The sequence below is a fragment of the Cydia splendana genome, unplaced genomic scaffold (genome assembly GCF_910591565.1).
Source record: "Cydia splendana unplaced genomic scaffold, ilCydSple1.2 scaffold_57_ctg1, whole genome shotgun sequence".
Lineage (NCBI taxonomy): Eukaryota > Metazoa > Arthropoda > Insecta > Lepidoptera > Tortricidae > Cydia > Cydia splendana.
This window is the reverse complement of record NW_026946894.1, coordinates 305353-331200: the sequence shown is the minus strand read 5'-3', so window position 1 is coordinate 331200 and position 25848 is coordinate 305353. Positions and strand designations below refer to the sequence as shown.

The 25848-nt window shown below is 37.1% G+C and overlaps 1 protein-coding gene and 1 long non-coding RNA gene across 2 annotated transcripts; one reads left to right on the top strand and one right to left on the bottom strand.

Moving 5' to 3' along the window:
- The first annotated feature begins 485 nt into the window (after positions 1 to 485).
- Positions 486 to 3884, top strand: LOC134805742 (uncharacterized). The gene is made up of 2 exons (XM_063778979.1): positions 486 to 1405; positions 3826 to 3884. Exons 1-2 carry the CDS (start codon positions 526 to 528, stop codon positions 3882 to 3884), a joined length of 939 nt encoding a protein of 312 aa, XP_063635049.1. The 5' UTR covers positions 486 to 525.
- Positions 3885 to 4575: 691 nt separating this feature from the next.
- LOC134805756 (uncharacterized) lies at positions 4576 to 24301 on the bottom strand. The gene is made up of 2 exons (XR_010146385.1): positions 23448 to 24301; positions 4576 to 5091 (listed from the first exon to the last, which is right to left on the bottom strand). It is a non-coding gene; the product is annotated as an uncharacterized LOC134805756 (long non-coding RNA).
- Between the last annotated feature and the right edge of the window lie 1547 nt (positions 24302 to 25848).

Genomic DNA, 25848 nt, shown 5'->3' with positions numbered 1-25848 from the left:
GCGCATTTTCAAGAAAGAAGCTTCCTATTAAACAGAACCCTCCCACACATTTTGAAAACGAAAGAGAAGAAAGAAAAAGATGACCAAGGGAAAAAACTCAAATTAAGAAAAAACGAAGAAAGAAGAAAGAAGAGCGTTGTCCAGGGTTATCCCGGCTCGCAATTCAAGAGGTGTCCAGGGTTATCCCGGCCCATATCAAGAGGTGTCCAGGGTTATCCCGGCCCATGCTCGAGGGAGTCCAGGGTTAGCCCGGCCCGTCATCGTCGTCGGAGCAGAGGCAGCCACATGCAGCGTCAGCGAGTGCCACATGGAGGTGCCAGCTCGCCAGCAGCGTCACGCGACCGCCCAGCCAGCGCGGAATGCAGCCTCGACATAACCTACTTACGGGGGTACATTGCCCGCTACTAATGTAAGTTAGATATAACTTTATCATTATGTTTTAATTGTTTCGTCGCGATATATAGGAAATGTTAGGTATCCTAATTTTAGCCGTTGTATGTTATTAACCGTAGCCGCAAATTTATTATGCTATCTGAGTTAGTGTCCATTCGTGAAAGGTTAAATAAATTAAGAGAAGATATTGTAAAGTTAGGTCCAGAGAGGCGACGGAAAGAAATAGGTAGAAAGAAACTAGACGAATCAAACGAATTATATAATCGCGCGGCGGATATTGTGTCTCAGTTACAGAAGCAAACGGAAAAATATAAAATTTCAGAATTAGAGTTAGCTAATAAGCATATAAACGATATTGCCGACACTTACAGTAGGATAAAGATAGCATTAAATTATTTTGATACAGAATCTCAAACAGACGGAAAAATGGCTAAGCCCAGTTTTGATGTCAAGACGGCCATCGCCTTGTTGCCCGTCATGACGGGGCAGGAGGATACCACTAAACAATTAATAGACGGTATTCTAATGTACAGTTCCATTATTAATAGCGAAACTCAACAGATTTTAATAGACTTCGTCCTAAAAACAAGACTTTCATCTAGCGCTAAGCTCAGATTAAAGACGTCATATAGTAGCGTAGAATTACTTGTCACGGATATGCGCACATTCTTACTACCTAAAAAATCGTCCGGATCGATTCAGGCTCAACTATACAGAGCTAGGCAAGGTAGGAGAACTATAGAGGCATTCGGAGCCGAGATCGAGGATCTTTTCGTCAACCTGACCATATCTCAGGCCGACGGTAACCATAGCAGGTACGATATACTTCGTCCGCTGAACGAGAAATCAGCCATTAAACGGTTTGCAGACGGTCTAGCAGACCCAAAATTAAGCACAATAATATCATCTAGGCAATTTACGTCATTGCCCGAAGCAATCAGGACGGCCATTGACGAGCACAGCTCATCACCACAACAGGATCAAGTCCTACATTATGGACGGGGACATTCTCGTAATAATTACGGGAACCGGAATGCCCACTCTGCGCGTTACAATAGGAATAAGGGCAGAGATTTTAACACAGGAAATAAAAATACATTCGGGACACGGTATTATTCCAATAATAACCGTAACACAGGTATTTCGCAACACGTCTCGACAAATAGAGTTAAACGACCGGACAATTTCGCTGACCGTGCAGCTACAGTCCACCGACCTGCGCGCGCGCCCACTCGCCCGAATACGCGTGCGCAGCACATGCAACCGTCACACGATAATGTAAAACCTAACAGGCAGTTTTTTCGTGACTAATATGAATAGCGCGATATTTAGTTATAATAAAGATAATTATAGCACAGTAACTTGTAGTATAGGTAAAACATATAAATTAAAACTCTTGGCCGACAGCGGAGCAGGCCTGTGTGCTATTAGGTACGAATATTTACAAAACAAACCCGATCTTTTTAGACAAATACAAGGACATAGCATTACTATTAAGGGAGTATGCGGAGATTTAACTTCAGAAGGATATATATATTTAGACTTAGACTTTAACGGTTTCATTTGCGAAGAAAAGTTTCATGTTTTTAAGAATATGCAATGCGCAGCCCAAGCAATTTTAGGGGAAGAATTTTTCAAACGTTACGATGCAGATATAAGTTATAAACGCAATGCATTAATTTTAGAGGACCGAGGTCAGTCCGTTTTGATACCTATGCAAGTACATTTAAATAATACGTATGTCCATAATATACCTCCGCGATGCGAAGTTATGACTCACATTACGTCACAACTGGTAGACGACTGTGTAGTACTAGCCCAGGAAATGCAAGCAGGCGTTTTTGTAGCAGGTGTCATTTCAAGACCAGACAAAGGTCAAATACCCGTACGGATATTGAATACGACTGATAAGCCAGTTACTTTAGATTTATCAAAGTTGAAGGTAAACCGATTATGTAATTCCCATGCGCCCTATATAACAAATATATAGAATACCTACGTTAAATATAATAAATAAATATATAATATCTATAGTCACGAACAAGTTAATTCCAACAGTACACCGTTACCGGAACATCATCACTAGTTATGTCCGGGTTAGTTGTTACATCCTTTGTTATTTCATATATCGGCTCCTGTGATGTGGTTTCATTTTGTTGGGTTCCAGTATTCGTAGCGTGAATATTTTGTTTTTCATCCGGAGATATCGGTTTGGCTTTGGAGTGGAGTAGTTTTCTGAAGGATCAATAGTATCCGTATTTGGGTTAATAGGTAGTAAGGAGTTTGGCGATTTAGCTACCGGCTCTTTTGGGGTGATTTCGTTTTTCTTTGTTTTTCTTGCCGGTACACTGGACGATGGCATGATCTGTTTGTCCTCCATGCAAGGTGATTTACTTGTCCTTATACACGACTTGCACTTCCAATTTTCTCTCTTTTTACGATCCATGAGATTATATACTTTCTCCGGATACCCATCACAATCAAGATGAAATGTTAATTTACACCTCGAACATACTGCACTTTTCTTTACACCCAATGGTTGCTCATATCTATGACAACTCGCTGCAATCTTGCGGTTGTCGATCTTGGTTTCCAATAAATTACATGTCTACTACAAATGTAAGTACTTTGTGATGCTATCCAAATCTCTTGTATCCACGTTTTCTATATCTGGCACCATTCCTATTAATTGTTGTAGCACTTGACAACGTCTTTCTGTATCTGAACTACTAAGTTAAATAAAAATCCCTTTGTAAAAGATCCGACGTTCACATCACCTGAAAAAAGAAAGAAAAAGGGTAAATTTCCATTCGTAATACTTTCGTAGTACTGCTACGCGTTGGCCTACGTAGGCGTAGCAGTTTTCTAAATACCACATAGGCAAATATTTGCAAAAAGAAGTCTATGGCCGTTAATCTGGAAATATTGGGTTTCAAAATGATGCTAGTTTCGTATGTAAAATCGTGTAGTAACATAACTAAAAGTTTAAGTCAGCAAAATATTTTAATCGTGATGCGTACGACTTTTTAGGGTGGTGTAGACCTATTATTATTAATATATATTTTATTCCAATGCGAAACTTTCTATGAAATCAAAACAACATACCTGATTCTTTAAGCTCCATATTAATAATAATTACTAAAGTCACTATTTAGTCAGGAATTCACCACTAATGACCGATCACTTAATGAGTCTCTGATAAGAGAACGCGTACCAACGGGAGTTGTGTTCGCTTTCGAGGGTCGTTATAGAATTAACGTAATTAGTTATACAGGATCTATTTATATTAAATCAAAGTACGTTTATTGGCAAACAATAACAGCCATTGTAAATTTAAAAATACCACATGCGTTTTATTGAATTATGGCCTACGGGCAGCCCACCGTGCGCTGCTTCCTTTTCTTGTCACGACTTGATTTTTGCTTCTTTTAGAAAACATCCACCCAAACGGAGACATAAAGTTATACTACGACGTGACCTTCGTGGCATAGACATGCGGGCACTGTAGGATGACTTGCGCAATGCTGACTGGCACAGCGTTGGAAGTGTTGGGGATATAGACGGAAGGGTAGAGGCTTTCAATGCAACATTGCTTGCGATTTTTGACCACCATGCTCCTTTGAAGCCGATGCACGTCCGTCACTTTCCTGCACCGTGGCTTACCCCCGAAATTAAAGGTCTCATGGAGAAGAGAAATAGAGCTCGCATTAAACTTAGATCTATCCTTCTGAGAGCAATCGTCTTCGTTATAGTTCGCTGCATAATCGCTGTAACAGAGTTTGTCGTGAGGCAAGACGTCGGTATATTCACAAATCCATCGACGACGAGTGTCCTCCGACAAAACTTTGGAATTTTTTGAAGTAGGGGTGGGTAAAGTTCAACAGCGTCCAGATGGTACTCTCGACTTAGACGGTATGAATTCTCATTTTAGTTACTCTCCTACTACTCTGGACCCATCTGTTAAGCAGACCACAATTTCATCTCTTTCTGACAGGCTACACCCCAACTCCTCTGTTTTCGATCTGGGTGTCATTTCTCCGCAGGAAATACTTTCTATCCTCAAGAATATTAAGACGAAAGCCATTGGTGAGGATAGCCTAAGTCTGGATATGCTCATGGTTACGGCGGATTACATTGCTCCTGTCCTTTCCCAAATTATAAATTACTCCTTTTCATCCGGTACCTTCCCGTCTATATGGAAACACGCCCATGTAATCCCACTTCCCAAAACTTCTAGTCCAATCTCTTATTCCCAATATCGGCCCATTTCCATCCTTCCAGTTTTATCAAAAATAATTGAACACTTCGTAAATCGTCGCCTTTCATCACATCTCAACAGACATAGTATGGTCAATCCTCTCCAATCTGGTTTCCGCCCCGGGCATAGCACTGTCACGACATTGGTTAAGGTAACCGATGACGTTCGTCTTAATATCGAGGGTGGGAAGCTCACTCTCCTTGTGCTCTTGGACTTTAGTAGTGCCTTCAATAATGTAGATTTTGATATTCTCCTAGGTATACTTAATACGCTTAACCTTTCTCAATCTGCTCTCGCTTGGTTTCGAAGCCACCTCTTTGGTAGGCGCCAGCGAGTAAGGGTCGACGACAAGGTCTCCGGGTGGTGTGACCTTACCGCTGGTGTCCCCCGGGGTGGTGTGCTCTCTCCTCTGCCTTTTTCCATCTTTATTGACGGCATTACTGAATCTTTAAGTAAAAAATTAAAACGAAAATATTACTTTGCTAATCCGCGAAAAGATAATGTGCTAGTCAATCATTGCTAACCCGTTATACTTACTTGCGTATTTTTACATGCAATTAATATTCCCACCCTCCCACCGCAAAAATAAATACGCAAATGAATATAACAAACCACCACCAAAAGAATAATCCTCGACACGTGTTTCGCCTCTCTACGAGGCATCCTCAGGAGTTGTTGACGGTCTGACGCCTGGCAACGGAATGACCTGTCTAGAATGGTCGGCCATATTTATACCTTGACCACTCCCCCTACTGTGCAAGTGTGAGTGAGATGGAAAAATTCGTAATAACGGCGATGACGCAACATTCAATTGTTCGTTAAGAATCATGCCCCTATTGTTGTACCTAATTATTTCCAGTTCTTCCAGAACACCCAAACGCAATCCCTTTCCGCAAACATGTAAAATATCAAAAGAATGATTCTCAGATAAAGTGTGAACTGTATCTAATAAGTGCTTTGCAAAATTGGACTTCTCTGGATGGTTATGTCTATATGACGTAACATGCTCTTTATACCTAGTAGTGAAATTACGGCCCGTTTGCCCCACATACACCTTATTGCAATCGTCACAAGTAAGCTTATAAACTCCAGACTTTTTCCCATTCTCGATCTTATCTTTGCCATTGCAAAGCTTTGAGTGCAAAGTGTTATTTGTCTTAAAGGCCACAGGAAATTGCATCAGACAACTTGCCAACATAAGTTATGCTCGCTTGATATTTCTTAATCGGTTCTGAGGATCGTTCCGCATACAACATAGTGTTGACTATACTATTCCGCTTTTTTCTGATGATACCATCCACAACAGACTTATCGTAACCATTTGAAACTGCTAAGTGATAAATATTATTTAATTCAATCTGATAGTGTTCATCAGAAAGAGGCACAGTCAACATTCTATGCACATAACAATGAAAAGCAGCCAACTTATGCTGCCACGGATGCGTGGAAGAAGCCGGGATAACTGTATCGGTATGTGTAGGCTTACGGTAAATTTTGAACTGATGCCTGTTGTTTACTTTAGTAATTGTTAAATCTGGGTGTCATTTCTCCGCAGGAAATACTTTCTATCCTCAAGAATATTAAGACGAAAGCCATTGGTGAGGATAGCCTAAGTCTGGATATGCTCATGGTTACGGCGGATTACATTGCACCTGTCCTTTCCCAAATTATAAATTACTCCTTTTCATCCGGTACCTTCCCGTCTATATGGAAACACGCCCATGTAATCCCACTTCCCAAAACTTCTAGTCCAATCTCTTATTCCCAATATCGGCCCATTTCCATCCTTCCAGTTTTATCAAAAATAATTGAACACTTCGTAAATCGTCGCCTTTCATCACATCTCAACAGACATAGTATGGTCAATCCTCTCCAATCTGGTTTCCGCCCCGGGCATAGCACTGTCACGACATTGGTTAAGGTAACCGATGACGTTCGTCTTAATATCGAGGGTGGGAAGCTCACTCTCCTTGTGCTCTTGGACTTTAGTAGTGCCTTCAATAATGTAGATTTTGATATTCTCCTAGGTATAGCTAGAAAATTCAGTGAGTTGTCTTGCTCTAGTTCCTTTTGAAACTTAATTTTTGGATGCTTACTATTAATTTCAGCAATAAATGCATCCAGCAAGCCCATACTACCCGTCCAACAAATAATCAAATCATCCACGTATCTAAAATAGTATAATATATTATTGTTGCCCACAATATGCTGGTTCTCAAAATGGTCCATAAAAATATCAGCCATTAAAGGACTTAGTGGTGAGCCCATAGCCAAACCATCACTTTGCAGATAATACTGTCCCCCAAATCTGAAATAATTTTGTTTCATACAAATCGCTGTTAGATCTATCAATTCATCTACTTCCCCTGGATGTAAACGTTGCCTTTCAAAAAGACCCTTAAGAATCTACAAAGTCTCTCCATATGGCACATTTGTAAACAAACTGTCTACATCCAATAAAAGAAGAACAGCATTATCTGGTATGTTAATGTCCTTGATCTTTTCTATTAACTGCAAACTATTTTTCAAGCAAAATTTCGGCTGGAACTGGGACTTGTCTCTTATAATGGAATTCAACCTTTTTGCCAGATTATAAGTTGGCGCACCCAAATATGAGACCACTGGACGAACTGGGATATTATCCTTATGAATTTTGGGAAGTCCATAAAGAATAGGAGCTCGTGGATTCATAGGTACAACCATACTCTTCTGATGTTCGGTTTCAAAAACAAACGAAGAATTCTTAACTGCTTGTCTAAGATCTTTCTGGAACCCTGGAGTTGGGTCTCTTTGCAATCTCGAAAATCCGTGTCCTTGAATAAGGTCTAGTACTTTCTGATTATACTGTCCCTTCTCCATAATCACAATGCAGTTGCCTTTGTCTGCCTTTGAAACCACCAAATCACTGTCTTGCACTTTCTGTTGTATAGATCTCAACAGCAAAACATCAGAATCAACACACGCACTCTGCTGGACTAGTACTCTTGATAACATTAGCCACCATGGTCTTTGTATCTACATCACCACGGCCCCGTACTATTGCAACCTCAGAATCCACTGCCAAATTTTCTAATGTTCTCTGAGTAATTTTTGTCTGGAAATTATACTTCAAACCTTTATCTAAAAGCCCAATTTCATTTTCTGAGAACTCCACATTAGTTAAATTCTTGACTCGAGGATGGAAAACATGGTGAGTTGTTACTTGCACATCCCTTCTCCTTAAAAATGAACCAGAACTCGACTCTGTTAACCTATGCAATTTGTTAAGCTGGGTAGTATACATCTGGTGTGCAAGTTCAGAAGCAAAGTATCTCGCCTTCTGGTCCAGAATATCGAATTCGAGATTATGCAACTTAAATGAAAGTTCTGAATATAACACTTTAAGATGCAATTTCAAATTATCCCTTACTGAAAACCAGTGGCGAGATTTTTCAGAGAAGTCCAATTTTGCAAAGCACTTATTAGATACAGGTCACACTTTATCTGAGAATCATTCTTTTGATATTTTACATGTTTGCGAAAAGGGATTGCGTTTGGGTGTTCTGGAACAACTGGAAATAATTAGGTACAACAATAGGGGCATGATTCTTAACGAACAATTGAATGTTGCGTCATCACCGTTATTACAAATTTTTCCAACTCACTCACACTTGCACAGTAGGGGGAGTGGTCAAGGTATAAATATGGTCGACCATTCTAGACAGGTCATGGTCTAATAAAACATGGTCTTCTATTCCCAGAGTGACACGGGCCTACGTCACAATAACATTGCCACTTTATTTCAACATAACATGTTACATGGGTACATTATAGCTATGGTTAATAAGTTAAAATATTTCTTTATAATTTTATAATTTTCATTTATAATGTATTTTATCTTAAATTTTACAATAACACGTCATTTTTAATTATTCGTTAGCAATATCTTCCGATTCACGAAATAAATTTCAGACGTTCGGGTAATTCTGTTTACATTACTGGCAACACAGGATAGCGCTGTCACATTTGACAATTCGGGTCTAGATAACTTCATGCCCTGACCGTCATCCTTGTCGAACGCGTGTTAATTGTTATTTCCTTCTCGCTCAGTGTCAGCAGTCGCAGTGTTTTCCAAACTTTTCACGTCGTAAGCTTGGTAATTAATGTGTAACTGTGAATTAGTTTTTTAAACGTTTGTCTTGTGTAGATAAATAAAGTTTAATTTAATACATTAGATTTGTTTTATTTTACTATGTTTCTACATGAATAACTTAAAATTAATGCCATTAAAATAATTTTCACCGTTGGTTAAAATTCTCCCACATTTTAAAGTTTGAGAACCTGTAAACAGCATGATGACGTAGGCCCGTGTCAGTTAGGTCATACGCGAATCTCGGAATAGAGTACCAGGCGGAGTATATTATTACAGGTCATTCCGTTGCCGGGCGTCAGACCGTCAACAACTCCTGAGGATGCCTCGTAGAGAGGCGAAACACGTGTCGAGGATTATTCTTTTGGTGGTGGTTTGTTATATTTATTTGCGTATTTATTTTTGCGGTGGGAGGGTGGGAATATTAATTGCATGTAAAAATACGCAAGTAAGTATAACGGGTTAGCACTGATTGACTAGCACGTTATCTTTTCGCGGATTAGCAAAGTAATATTTTCGTTTTAATTAAGACGAAACGGGAGCTGAGCTAAAAGTCAATTTTGAGATTTCAAGCTGAATATACCCGTCGCTCTGACGGGGCGTGAGAGACTGTATTTGTGTGTGTAATGCACGCACACAGATGCGTACGCTTGCACCCGCGCGCGCCTCATTGCCGACAATTTGCAATGTCATTTTTCGTGCGTTAAGTACTGCCACGAGGCGTTCACTTATTACTTACTGTGTTGCGATTGAATTTTTTGACCCGGCTTACGTTTACGGAACTCGATAATCTTTCTACTACTGTGACTTGGCTTTGTTTACTTGACTTTGCTGATCAGCTTATTGTTTTGGACTCCGTGAGTTGTGGTTACCTATTGGACCGCACGCAATTCATCTACCTTTATTCAAGTAAGTACCTTTTGTTATACCTACGTGTTGTTTACAAAACTTCTGGTTATAATATTACAATAATTATGACATTTGTGTTGCACGTAGGGTACCTACTTATGATACTTACTGTGACGTCTAGGTTCTGTTGTATTACAAGGTGATAAATAAAACTCAGTTGGTCAGTCAGGTGTGCTCCGCGACCCGCCTGTACGCCATGACAGTTGACAACAGAATGTCGACTTGCAGGTAGTTCGGATTGCACTTTTATTGTATAAACGTCACATCTCTTCCTTTTTGTAATGATTTATTTATTTTATTTTATGCGTTAGCCATGCAACAATAGTTCAGTCATCTCACATCTGTTTATCTTATAACTGCTAGGTTAATTTAGATTCTAATTCCGACATACTACCACCGGTTCGGAAAACAGCGTTAACCTCAGACCCGAGAAGAACCGGCGGAAGAAACTCGGCGAGGTGTGGATATATTCATTTCTCAACAGTTCAACAATAAACATTTTTTAACAATATAACCTTGGAATATTTTCACTATTCCTAGTATCTCTCTCAGTTGCTTAGCGGTCAGCTGGAAGAGATCCTTTAAAGGGATGAGTTCGCCTTTGTACACATTTATTCTATTCTCTTATTGTTATGTACTTGTTTAGCGTAATAAAGTGTTTTAATATAATTATGGTTTTACTTTTACAATGTCAGTCTTTCTCCTTCTCCTTTTTTCAGTTTTGAATTTCGAGTCTGCTTTCTTTTATTCAAATTGATAATAACTCGAGGTTTAAATATCTTACCAGTTTAAACTTAATTGATACATATTTTCTTTGGATGCTTACACTTTTCTAGGTATTTTCATTAGCGTTCAAGCTATATACACGTTTCACACAATTAATACCTATTTCGTGAATTTCCAATAAAATTGTAACATACATGTCGCTTTCCAATAACATCTCGTACATGTACATTATTTATTGGCAACAACTGATTTCCTCAGTTTTACTTGGCTGTTTGATAGGTAATATAGTATAATATATAGATATAATGCAATTTATAATATACGTAAATGGTCCAATGTTAAGTAAGGTAAAAAGTCATACCAGATATCACAACCTATTTAGTTTTACTTGTGTACTGGTATGTTATTTACGCAAACCATGATCTATACAAATAGATTTCTATTACTCGGGTAAAATGATGTAGGTACCTACATATTTGACCGTTATTATTATAAATTGCATTGGATACATTATTTAATTACCGTTTTTTAATTATACTACTTGCTGAATACAGTATTGACCTCAATTATATTCAAGTATGGTATATCGACTGTACTGTTAATCTAGCAACTTAATGTTACTTATACAATGAATGATATTATTTATGTTATGAAAACAACTTTAATCCCTGCTTACAATTGGAAGTTGATTTTAGCCTTGACTATAGTCTACAATAGCCCTTGACTACAATATACACAGCCTTAATTTTACAGTTACAGTCACATTAATAAATTTTTTTATAGATATTTTGCTTCCCTTAGGTTCAATTACTTACAGATTTATTATAGAGCAAAACTAGCATCTGTGTATGTTCATTTTGATGGTGGCATATATTGTTTAACTCTAATTATGTATATTTTACAAGGAACCAATGGAATTTCATTACCATGAATACGGTTTCACCGACTACATTGTTCGAAGATTTACTTTATTATTATTCCGTTGCTTTAATAAAACCCTACGCCATTTTGGGTTTTAGTTCATCTTGGTACTTAGTACCTGTACGATAATTAAACAACGACTTAAGTAAATATTTCTTTGATAATATATATATGTACTCTTGCAAATATAGAGGCTCGATCTGCAACCTCAATTTACAAGGTTTGTTTGATTTTGTTAGTTTCAACCTCAACTAGGCAAACTGCAATTTGGTGCAATCAAGATCACGTCTGGTCCTTACGTTTTTATACGTACACAGTATAAATTTCCCACTAACGTGCCTTTTTATTACACTTAATTAAAACTCATCTCTATCTGGGTAACTGTCCGATATTGACGCCATCGCTTGGCCGTCCATTTTACGGATTTGGTTACTATGTTCGTATGTGTATGTTTTCACTATTAGGAACAAGTCATATATAAAGTAGCGCAGTGGGAGTGCAAGGTTTCACGCATCGTCACTGATTGGTACTTTGTATTTTTTTCAGCATTTACTTTAGATACCTACACAATGTGTGGCATCTAGCACCCAGCGTCTATTTATTTACCTTAAATTGACCTTTGACCTGATTGTAAATTTATAGAATTACTATTGTGTTCTTTTGGCACTAAAATTAGTTGATTGGCTTTAGGTAATTTATTTATTTTTGGACTTTAATTTAGTCGGCCCGTCGACTTTTATCGGTACTCATTTAGTCCTAGTGCAGCTTTGCATTTTGAATTGGCCTTTGTAGGCACATTTATCACATGCCGGCACATTTTATCTTTTAGGGGGAAGGCGGCGCCATTATCGCAATCCTGTCTACCTGTTTGTTATGTTTGCCCAAAAACTCTTTCAGTTGCCTCCTAACATTTTATCAAATTTGTTCCCATAATCACTTGTTTATTGTAACTGAAACCCCTAGATTCAATATTTTCCTTTAGATCGGCGGAGGCTCAATTTTCCGCATTGAAATCACATTTAGAATCATTAGGAATAGATTAGATTAGAAATTTCCAAAGTACAATTCTTGTTGCATCAGTCGAAACACGAATCGTTCATACAAACTCTGTTTTTGCGAAAAGTATTCTTATAATTTGTCGACAGCAACTTTAAAAATGTCCATTACGCTAGCTTCTGAAACGTGCGTACTTGGAAGAGTGCTCGCAGATAGCAGGCACACGACACTCAGACACATTCTAAAGCAGACAATTAAGACGTCATTGTAATACTAACCGTAAGTAAGCACGGAACATGTGCGTTAGGTAAGTACCTTCTAACTACCGAGTTTCTGTACTTAAGGAGTTATCGAAGTAACCTAACGTGTAACAAACAGAACAGGTAGACACAGTCATATACATAGGATTGGAAACCAAGACATACATTAAAGTTCAACGACGAGTCTTTAAATATTTTTTTTTTTTTTTTTTTTTTTAAATATTATAGGACATTTCTTACACAAATTGACTAAGCCCCACGGTAAGCTCACGGTACTCAGACAACGATATATATAATATATAAATACTTAAATACATAGAAAACAACCATGACTCAGGAACAAATATCTGTATCATCATACAAATAAATGCCCTTACCAGGATTCGAACCCGGGACCATCGGCTTCATAGGCAGGGTCACTACCCACTGGGCCAGACCGGTCGTCATCGTCTTTGTGACAATAACCTGAGTTTCACTCCTTATCGTTAATTATAGTCACATATTACTAACAATTTAAATTTTATGGATTTTTTTCTGAGCTATATTTATTTTTAATTCTGAAGAACTTATCATTTGCACTACATGGGCCGATATCCCATGCAGCACTCGCGGAGTTTTCACTCCAATGGTATTTCCTTATTCGGACTTAGGTTCCACTCACGGAGTCTTCACTCCAATTGTAGGTATTTATTTATACGGAACTCGTATCTTGCATAAACTATACATTAATACCATTGTCTTTTCAGCCTATGAAACTCGACTTTTCTAGTTTTCATATTTATAGGCAAGGTTGTGTCAATGTGTAGTTAGTTATTTTAAATACACCATAGTCGGCATCAGCAACCCCGCCCCACCACCATAACCGCGGTACTTGCATTTGAAAACTCGTTTAAATAATTAAATAAAGAACTTATTTAAGGAGGACAAGGTAAGCATTTCATGAGTTTCCAAATGTAATCGATCACCGCGCAATCATTGCTGGCGCGGCAGAATTATTAAGCATAGCCATACCTTCCCAAGGCCCACGGTCCTACCAGCTGTAGTAGGTACTTTCTAAGTTCGGTTCGGTGGAAGAATTTTTTACATTTATTCGGAAAATGGTTTTTTTTTATTATAATTATTTTCAACAAAATCTGTTTACTGCACACATGTACGCCTCTAGATTCTTCAGACTCTCAAGACTCTTAGACCCTTTAGACTTCTTTAGACTATTTAAACTCTTACAATCTTTAGACTCTAACTTAGATTCTGTAGTCTCCTTAAGACTCTTTAGACTATTTAGACTATTTAGACACTTTACTTTTTAGACTATTTAGTCTCTTTACTCTTTAATCTCTTGAGACTCTTTAGACTCTTTAGACTATTTAGACTCTTTAAACGCTTTAGACTCTTTAGACTATTTAGACTCTTTAGACTCTTTAGACTCTTTAGACTATTTAGACTCTTCAGACTCTTTAGACTCTAGACTATTTAGACTATTTAGTCTCTTTAGGCTCTTTAGACTATTTACTCCTTAGACTCTTTAGACTCTTTAGACTATTTAGACTCTTTAAACGCTTTAGACTCTTTAGACTATTTAGACTCTTTAGACTCTTTAGACTCTTTAGACTCTTTAGACTCTTTAGACTCTTTAGACTCTTTAGACTCTTTAGACTCTTTAGACTCTTTAGACTCTTTAGACTCTTTAGACTCTACTCTTTTAACTCTTTAGACTTTTCAGACTCTTTTCACTCTTTAACTCTTTAAACTCTTAAGACTCTTTAGGTTTAAACTCTTAAGACTTTAGGTTCTTTAATCTAACTTATTTTTATTTTTTATTTCCTTATACATATATTATGTGATGTGAAAAGCAGTATGGGTCACATGGTAGCAAAATTATTTTCACTTTGGGCGTTAACACTTGAATCCCTCACTACGCTCAGTATTCCATTTTAATACCTCGCTTCGTTCAGGATTCAATGTTCGCCGTCGCCGTAACCATGACATTTTGCTCCTTAGCGACACAACCTAATGTTTAATTGAAGCAGAGTTGCATCTGTTTTGCTTCGTTCCATTTATAACAAAACAAAATCAACCCTGAATCCTACACTATAGATTCAAATTTCAATAGCAAATTTCAGACTTTTTCCTTGTATGGCTGGGCCCCAGGAGGGTGAGTGCAATATTAACACAACAACATTTACAACCATAAAAGTATTCCATTTCTGGAGAATACTCGTATTACGCTTAAGCTTTACGACAAATTTCACCGACAGTATCAGTTTGTTTACTTATTTTTCCTTTTGCATTATAGAAACAAGACCCAGATAATATTATGCTGATTTGGTTAAATAATTTAAATGCATATCTAACTAGCACACGTAAGCTAAGTAGCACCATGTTGTATAGCAGATGATCTGTTGATTTTTATTGAGTCTGACGCTAAATAAAGCGTACACTTATTATTTATTTAGGTAGATAACTTCTGGTTAAAAGTGTTAACCCTATTATGTGAACTATTATTAAGCATTTGTCGTTAATTTGATACATTTGTGAGCTAATAATAAACTACAGCGCACCCAGATATTGTTTCAACAACCGTTAACGCAGACAGCACCACGTTGGTATACTTAGTTACCTGTAGTAAATTACCGGTGAACAGACATATTCAGCACTACACAGCAATATGCGCGACAGTGTATTTATTATACGTATAACTTAATTATAGTTTTACACGCTTCCTTAAATACACAGTCGCTATAAAAGTTTTATTTCTATTTTATAATAACTTATTTTACTGTATTTGGCTTAATTTCTGTTCACCGACCCGTTTTTTGGAAAGGTAAAAGCATTAAATAGTATTTAAACTGAATAAGACGTTGAAATGTGCCCTATAGTAATAATATTAGCGTAAAAATAGTTCTTTTCTCGATCAAAATATAGTTTCAATACCAGAAGTGTACCTTATAAAGATGTTTATGTGCTCAGAACTATAAATTAAGTCCACAATGGGTCCATCATACCTGTGCTATTTGGGTCATTCGTCTCCCTCCCTTATATTGAAAAAATAATTTCAAACTGATAACTTTTTGTCGGTTATTTAGCAACTACATCGATTTTTTTTGTTTTTTCTTACGTTCTTTATCCTCGTCGCCATTGTGACGTCTAGGTTCTGTTGTATTACAAGGTGATAAATAAAACTTTGTTGGTCAGTCAGGTGTGCTCCGCGACCCGCCTGTACGCCATGACAGTTGACAACAGAATGTCGACTTGCAGGTAGTTCGCATTGCACTTTTATTGTATAAACGTCACACTTACTTATAAAGAATTCATGATAACGTCAAATAATGAGTCAAAAGGGTAGGGAAAATAAATCGTGTACTTACTTATATATACTCTTACACTCAACAGCCAACTTTAACATTAGAAAAAGGCACTAAATTTAATTTATTATGGGAGGTCGATCATTGTCGATTACATTTTTTTTAAGTTTGCTGCATTTTTCTAATGTCAAAGATGACTTGCCGAAGTATAGGTAGGTACCTACATACATATAGGTAAATCGTGTTTATTAGTTACACACATAATATTTAATGAATATGGCAATAGAGTTTGGAATTCATACTTACCTACTATTCTAAACAACTTTCCTAATAGAGTTTTACTAGAAATAAGTAATAAGCCTAATAAGATTAAGTATATAATAAAAAAAGAACTGAATACCATAGTACAAGAATAATTATTAGTTAAGTAAGCACATAAATATAATACATATACCTACACATAAATATACATTATGTATTTATAATGATAAGTAATAAATATATTAGAACTTAAGATTAGGGAATAAATTTAATATGTCCCCCTCATCCTAGTTACTAAAATCTTAAATATTAAAGATTATAACTAGGTTAAGAACGTGTAATAGTATTATTTTTTGTGAATTCAAAACAGATTTCATTAAAAAAAAATTTAATGTAAAATGCCTATGTACGTTTATATAAACCTACTTCGATTTATGAAGCACATAATTCTTATAAGCACCATATACCTACTGTATTCTCATAAGGCCCAGGTACTCAAGAAATATGACCAATATTTGCCAGTATCATATTAGTTTTATTTTATTTGAAAATTTAAGGAACTAAAACATCTCTATTCCGATTGAAAGTAATTTATTTAAGTATCTAAATTTCAACGAACTTAACCTCTAAGTATTATACTATAAAGGTACCTGAGGGTATTATTATTATACGAAACATTATTTTAAGAATACGAGTATTCATTACTTTAAAAGGTACCTACTTATAGATTTTATTGCGTGATGCACATATGCGTAATTAGCCGAAACCTTTATAAGAGTGTAATTCATAAGAAGTACATAAGATATAATTTATGTACTGGTTTGCTGTTAGCTTTTAATTGTATCACTCTACTATATATGTTACTCAAATAACTAACACGGTTACACTGTTGTAAGAACATTATTTTTCAGGTAGGCCTTATTATACCTACTATAGGCCTTATTACCTCCTATTTAGATGGGATTAAATTAAGGTATGTTGTGGCTTATATCTGACACTTGACAGTGACAGTACTGACATTTCTTTTTAATTTTTATATTGTTGCCAGGGTTTAAAGTAACGTTACGTTACTAATAACGTTTTTTTGGATCGTTTTTTTTTCTGTATGTTTATTTTTTCAGTTGAAACGTTTTAATTGCAGTACTGCTGGCGGGTAGTAGAATGAAATTTAGTCGTATATTTTAATCATTTTATTTTTTAATCATACACATTATTTTATATATATATATATATAATATTTATACCTATATCATTTATTTTTTATGACACAACATAGTTTAGCTTGCGACAGTGATAGTGGTGATGAGTTTACTTCTTTATCGTCCGGCGGAGATGACGACAGCTTCCACAGCCTTCCGCCCTCCCTTCATGACATACTTAACGGACAACTAGTCGACGTGCCTAAAAATTTTAATATTGTACATATCAACGCCCAGAGTATTCCCGCCCACTATAATGACCTTCTATTAACCTTTGATTTAAATAACATACATGCCATTCTTGTTTCTGAATCCTGGCTCAAACCTTGCTTGCCGTCCACCTCATACTCCCTGCCTGGATTCCAGTTGGTGCGGAATGACCGCTCCGGTAGAGGCGGTGGTGGGGTTGCCATCTATATTCGATCTCACATTCCTTTTTCTATTATTAGTATGTCACCCACTTGTTCCAACGAAGCAGAGTATCTATTTCTTGACATTTGCTTATCCCATTCAAAGGTTCTTCTTGGTGTTTTTTATTCTCCTTCTATGCACATAAGTTACTTTTCTTCACTTGAAAAACTCCTCGAAGACCTTAAGCCTTCATTCAATCATCAGATTATTATGGGTGATTTCAATACATGTTTATTAAAAAATGATTTCCGATCCAAATCATTAAATTCCTTAGCTAGCGCTTGCGACTTAGCCATACTCCCTTCTGGTCCTACTCACCACTTTCCCAATTGTTCTCCATCTTTACTGGATCTGACTCTTGTTTCCTCTTCAAGTCATGTTGCTAAATACGAGCAATACCCGGCAGTAGAATTCTCTTACCACGATTTGCTTCTCTTATCTTATAAAATTCGACCGCCTAAATCTAAACCCAGAATCCTATTACAGCGTAGTTTTGGTAGAATGAGCGTTGAGCACTTGTGCGATGATGCTCTTCAGATTGATTGGAGCGTGATTTCTAAGGCTAGTGATGTCAATGACAAACTTCTCTTATTTAACTCTCTTCTATCACAGCTTTATGATACCCATGCCCCAATCCGTCCCGTTAAAATTAAGCATCTTCCGGCTCCATGGCTGTCCGATAACATACGATCTTTGATTGCTAAGAAAAACGTAGCTAAAGCAAAATACAGGATAAATCCATCTGACAGAAATAAGGAAAAATACCATACGTTGCGTAACAGATGCAGCACTGTCTGCCGTGATGCCCAGAGACGTCACATCCACGGTTCCGTTGAAAATGGCGATCCTACTAAGACCTGGAAATTCCTTAAAACATTAGGAGTAGGTAAATCTCAGCAATCCCCTGTGAATAAGGATGTAGATCTTGATTTGCTCAACCAGCATTTCTCCGCTTCTGCTACTTTCAGTGGACCGGTCAAGACTCAGACTCTCAACGATCTGTCTAATTTCACAACTTCTGTCTCCTCTCAATTTACTTTCTCAAAATTTTCCGAATGTGATGTTAAGAAGAACATACTATCAGTATCCTCCAATGCTGTTGGAGTAGACAATGTGAGCCGTAATATGATCCTCCCACTCCTTGATCTCCTTGTTCCTATCATTACCCACATCCTTAATAGTTCTATTTCTTCTAGTATTTTCCCAACGCTTTGGAAAGAAGCTCACATAATCCCTTTACCTAAAAAGTCTAAACCTTCTTCCTTTTCTGACTACCGTCCCATATCCATTCTTCCTTTTCTTTCCAAGGTTCTTGAGCGCTTAGTCCATCAACAACTAACTTCTTATTTAAATAGATATAGCCTCATGAACCCTTTCCAATCCGGTTTCCGTTCCGGTCATAGCACGGTCACATCGCTTATTAAAATCACTGATGACATTAGAGAGGGAATGGATAAAAGGATGGTGACGGTATTAACGTTGTTGGATTTTAGTAACGCGTTTAATACCGTCGATTTTGACATTCTCATTTCAGTATTACGTTCCCTTAATATATCACCTCCAGTTATTCAATGGTTTAGAAGTTACCTTGTCGGTCGTCGGCAGAGAATTAAAGTAGAAGGTTCTCATTCCTCTTGGTCCAACACTCTGGCCGGCGTTCCGCAGGGTGGCGTTCTATCCCCACTACTCTTCTCGATATTTATTAATTCCATCACCAGTAACATCGTCTCTTCTTATCACTTGTATGCTGATGATTTACAAATTTATTCTCAGGGTGTGCTTGACGATCTTCCATCCGTTATTAGTACTACAAATATTGATTTAGAAAACATTTTAGACTGGAGTCATCGCTATGGTCTCATTGTCAATCCATCTAAAACGCAAGCAATAATTATAGGTAGTTCAAAATTAATCTGCCGAATAGATTTTTCTAATTTACCTACGATTTTATTTAACGGCACACAGATTCCTTATTCGTTTCAAGTTAAAAATTTAGGCATAATTATGGACCGTACTCTATCTTGGATTCCCCAGATCAATGAGGTTAGTAGGAAAATGTTTGCTGCTGTAGGATCCCTACGGCGGCTTCGTAACTTTCTACCGCTCGCTACCAAAATTGCGCTTGCTCATGCTCTGCTTCTCCCCATTTTAGATTATGCGGACATCAGCCATCCCGATCTTTCTGTAGAGCAACTAAATAAACTCGAACGTCTTCAAAATCTATGCATCCGGTTCATTTATGGCTTGCGAAAATATGACCACGTCTCGTATTACCGTTCGGAGCTCAAGTGGCTCCCCATACGTTTGCGACGCAATTCTCACATTCTTGCTCACCTGTACGGTATTCTCTTCAACCCCTCTACCCCTATCTACCTGAAGGAGCGTTTCAAATACCTCTCTTCTTTAAGATGCTCCCAGAACTATCTGCTTGCCCAAATTTCTTCTTCTTCTAAATTCTATAACGGTTCTTTTACCTTCCAAGCGATTCGGTTGTGGAATGCTCTGCCGTCTGAGCTAAGACATGCTAAATCGCTTCCCATTTTTAAGGCTCAACTCAAAATTCACTATCTGTCACTTCCTCAAACTCGCTAATAATTAGATTCTGTCTGTCTGTCTGATTCTGTGTTGTGTGATATATGTATGTATATATGTATTTATTTATTTATTTATTTATATATTTATTTATTTATATATCTCTTTAATGTATGTATTCATATTGTTATATATTTAGTTGTGCTGTTTTTTTTTTTTTCCTGATCTTGCACTTCATTTATTTTTGCTACCCTTATACTTATTTCTTCCCTTCGATAATTTCTACTACCTGAAGGTTGTCTGGAAGAGATCGCTCTTTAGCGATAAGACCGCCTGTTGTTGCTTAGTTTTTTATTAATGTTAATTTGCTGTATTTAATCATGTTTTCATTGTGCACAATAAAGAATATTATTATTATTATTAGATGGGCAAAAATTTTGCGTCCATGTCCACCAGTGAGTAAGTGATTGAGATACCTAAACATTTAACTTTATAATGTAAAATGATATAATTTACTAACCTACTCGTTTAATTTCAGGTAGGTTGAATAAGGAACCAAGTAACCATGGGGAGGAGCAGTATTTACTAACATTTTCTTTTTGGGTCTTCAGAGTGTATCGTTTCCTTTTTTTTGCACATATTACACTTAAATATATATTCTCTGTGTAAACCCTTACGTCTTTCAATGACAAAGGCAAGATCAGCAAATATACACTTTGTATGATCGTGCCTGATATTTGAGATCACAGAAAATAAATATTTTAAATCCACTATTCTGCGACCTTCTAAAATGTTGTTTTTCCCTTTGATTCATGATCAAAAAGCTCGGATTCAATAGTCATATCAAACGTCGATTATGCAGTTGATGATGAGCTTGCATTTTCTACCATTGGTGCTGCAAATGCATCAACCGGTGGCGATAAACTTTGCCCTCTTGTAAAACAAATTACTATTGTGATTGTGTCCAGCAAAAGGCCAAAATTCGGTTTACTTTCCTGTTTAAAATATTACTAATTTATTCATATTTCAGATTAGGTACATAGGTAACTGTCTGAATGTTACAATGCCAGCTGGCAAATTCTATCACATTTGTTTGTTTGGTAGTCATGGTAACATTCACTTACATTGATATCCTTATTAAGATCTGTATCTTATTATCCAGACCTTAAAATATTGCCACCGTTGCCCTTTAAAAAAATACTGTTTAAATAATTGGCTACTCAAACAATGCTTCTATAGTATAAATAATGACTACACAAAAATGGGTAGTATTGTATATAATGCACGAAATAAGGCCCGATTCTTAAGCGGGTTTAAATTTTGAGGCCATGTCCGCTAATACTATAGACAAAATATCAAGTTTAATAAACACAAAAAAAAACATTGATGGGCCTTATTTTATAATTTAGGCCTTACTTTGTAATTTAAAGTAGAGTTAGGCCAAGAAAAATCTATAGCGATTTTGATAGAACACGCAGTGCAAGTATTATTTCAAACGTCGCTTCTATGAAATTATGACATATAAATAACACTTGCACTGCGTGTGCTATCAAAATTGCTGTAGACTTTTCTTGGTCTGACTCTAAAATATTCTTTATTACACCACAAACATAAAAACAAATTTAAAAAAAACCGGCGAAGTGCAAGTCGGACTCGCACACGAAGGGTTCCGTACCATTATTTATAAAAACGGTCACCCATCCAAGTACTGACCCCGCCCGACGTTGCTTAACTTCGGTCAAAAATCACGTTTGTTGTATGGGAGGCCCCACTAAAATTTTTATTTTATCCTGTTTTTAGTATGTGTTGTTATAGCGGCAACAGAAATAAATCATCTGTGAAAATTTCAACTGTCTAGCTATCACGGTTCGTGAGATACAGCCTGGTGACAGACGGACGGACGGACAGCGGAATCTTAGTAATAGGGTCCCGTGTTTTACCCTTTGGGTACGGAACCCTAAAACCGATTTACAATGTAGATAAAGGTAGCAACAGGCGGTCTTATCGCTGTTAGTTCTTATTCTTCGTTTGTTTAGCATTAGAGTGAAGGTGACGTGTCTTTTTTAAGCATGCAATCGTATAATTATTTAGCTTTTTTTGTAATAGTTATGTACTTAGTGGTTAATATTAGTATTTACTATATTTTTTTTCAATAATGCTTAAAAACGAAGTATAGACATGACAACCAAATATTAACGCCATTGTAGGGCAGGATATACAGAACATGAATCATTTGTACTGTCATGCTCCGTGATTGTTGAGCCATTTAGGGTTCTAGCTAAATTGGACATTCCATAGAGCACGAGTAAGTATGGAACAACCAATTCAGCTAGGACCCTAAATTGCTCGACAATTACGAAGCGTGCCTGTAGGTACCTAAAAATTTTGTTAACCCATTTTAACCATGCAATAAAATATTTTTGATTTTGATTTCTAATTTGAAATATTAGAATCAAAAAGTTCATAATAGATTGTATACTTATCATAACTACAAAAATGTGTTCCCTACTCTCAACCCAAAACCCCTTGTATCTTAGGATCTAGATATTTTCACACAAGACGGTTTATCGATAACTTCTTACATCACTAGATTATCGACATTAAATGTCGACTATTGCCCATCACTTTTCTGGCTGTGTACGTATTTAGAAACTTGACTCCGCCCCTAAAATTAGTGCGATAGGGACAACTGCAGCTGAGGCGAAAAATCCTGCGTAAAAATGACAAAAATCGAGGTTTCGTAGTCCTCTTTTTCCTCCCCCAAAACTTAACCAATCGTAACCAAATTTAGAAATCTAAATGATTATGAAATTATCTGTGTCGGACCGTTTTGCTTTTTTGGCTAATTGATATCAGTTTTGAATATCACGCCTCTCATTGCGGCATAGTCTATTAGGCCATTTTGGCCGTTTTTGAAGGGCTCTAGCGCCTTAAAAAACAAGAATATCAAAAAAAGCAAAACGGTCCGACACAGATATTGACAATATTAATCTGTGTTGAAAAAATCATTGCTCTAGCTTCAAAAACCACGGAGGAAAACGAGGACTACGTTTGTATGGAGAAATGACCACTCCTGTTGGCTCTTAATATGGATTTCCGCAAAGTAACGCCTGATTCTATTCACTATTTGAATCTTTAAGGTCTAATTACCATCTGTACGCAGACGATTTGCAGATTTACGTGGCGGCTAACATTGACGAACTTCCTTCTCTTTTCAGTAAGATTAATTGCGACCTAAGAGCTATTTGCAACTGGGTTTTGAATTTCGGGTTACAAGTGAACGCTAAAAAATCGCAAGCAATTGTAATTGGCAGTCCTCATTTTGTCTCCAAACTAGCGGATATGGTGTTACCCGATGTTATCTATGACGGGACTTTGATTCCACTTTCCTCTACTGTCAAGAACTTGGGTGTCATCCTAGACCAGACACTCTCAATGGACGCCGCATATATCGGAGGTCAGTAGGAAGCTATTTGCTTCGCTGCACTCTTTGAGGCAACTGCAAAACTTTCTTCCTCTTTCTACTAAAATCTGTCTTGCTCGCTCTCTCTTACTGCCACTCCTCGATTATGGGGACATTGCTTTTGTGGACCTAAGGGAGGAACTGCTTGACAGGCTAGAGCGCTTGCAAAATGTCTGCATTAGATATATATATTTGGGTTACGTAAGTACGATCGCGTGTCTGCCTTCCGCTCGCAGCTTGGCTGGCCGCCGATCGTAGGGATGTGCATGTTCTGTCATTACTCTTTAACGTGTTATTTAATCCCGCATCCCCTACGTATCTATCAGAAGGAATTAGATTTCTGGCTACTGTTTGCGGTCACCGTCTGCGATCTATTGCCAATCTGACTTTAGCCATTCCGCCGAAAAAGTCGCGTGCGTACTGTAGGTCTTTCACTGCCTACTCAGTTAAGCTGTGGAACGATCTACCAGTGGACGTAAGGAAATCGCAATCTGTTGCCTCACTCAAGGAGAAGTTGAAAAAGTTGTCCTTATTAGACTCCTGATGTAGTTAGATCTGAATACTTTATTGTATATATATACATTTATATATAGATTATATGTTTATGTATACATATATGTCGACGCTCAGGTGATGTAATTGGTAAATTGAAAATAATGGGCGCTTACATGACATACTTACGATTTATCAAAAACACTTGTAAGCGACGTGGGTAATAAAGATGTCTGTTCAAGAGGCTATGGGAGCGTATTAGAGGCGTCAGGGGTTTTTGTAACGTCTGAATGTGTTCTCGGAAATTGCTCTGTTTGATAATTAATTAGCTTATGGTTTTTGTGGACTAGAATAAGTGGGATCGCCAGGCTGCAGGCTGGCGTCACTCTGGGATTGAATCTCAATCTGGTCGGACAGTAGCAATAGAGACTGCATTACGCCTCGCGTACTTGTACTCGCGTTAAATATCTACGCCCTACGGATGTACCACCTAGTGCATCTAGCCATTCCTGAATACCTAAACCTACATTAAGCCCCGACATCAGATCGAGGGATCGTAACGCGAAAGTACTGCGGGGTACTGTACCTAAAGAAAATTCGATGCATTGTGAATGTTGTGATTTGTGATATCGTGGAATTATGAACTGAAGAGTGAATATTTCAATTCGTGCAAAGACGTAAGGTAAAACTGGTGGTTTCCTGTAAATCCTGTTTGGAGTGTCCTGGACATCAAATCGGGTCAGTTCGTTCCATTATGATTTATGATTGTTACCTTGATGATTTATCATTCATGTCGTTAATTTGCCTGCATGGGGTTGATCCTTAAAAGTGGATTGTTACGTTTTACGTATAAGCGGAAATGTTATTCTTGAGTATTGATTATGAAATTGAATCGAGTCCTTTATCTCTACTTAAAAAACATTGTGGCATTTGTCCGACGGTGATATAGTATGTAGCCTGTTTGGAGAATTTGTAATAATTTTCCAAGACCATAAGTCGATGTTTTTATATGGTAATTAATGGAAAAAAGATACGAGTTGAAATCATTTGCGATAGAGATTTAAGATAACGATCGAAGAGTAATTATCTTCGTTCGCCATTTCCCTTTCATGTCTGAATCCCTGCCTTTGCCTGGAGGAGATCGGCGTTTGGCGATGAGTCCGCCTGTTGTTACGTACCTACCGGTTTCTATTTGTCCTCGATCCTGTACCATTTTTTTGTAGTGAACGATGAAGCATTTTTTTTTGTTTTTATTATAAACTCGTAGCTGGGCTAACACTATCGAGATAATATGAAATTCCTGATTACTTACTAATATTTTGTCTATTTCTAGACTAGAGTTCTGAATGAGGTATTTAAAAGCGAGTATTTTCAGATTACGAAATTGTCGCTATTTATAGCCTGTTATGGAATCTGTTTTTTAGTATACCTACTTTAAAACTAAAACAAACATTGAAGTTAGTTTCTCATTTAATCCGTTAATTAATGCAATAATTTTCAATGCTTCATTTTAAGCGAGTAATACGTACCTAGTTACTACGTTGTAAAGAGACATTTCGTAGCAAACTAAAGAATTATTTAGTTATGTTGTTTAAA

Excerpts from the sequence above, each read along its gene's own strand:
- LOC134805742 (XM_063778979.1), top strand. The coding sequence starts at position 526 with ATGCTATCTGAGTTAGTGTCCATTCGTGAAAGGTTAAATAAATTAAGA. Across the intron at positions 1,406-3,825 it reads TTATGGACGGGGACATTCTC|AAAACATCCACCCAAACGGA; the intron begins GTAATAATTACG and ends TGCTTCTTTTAG.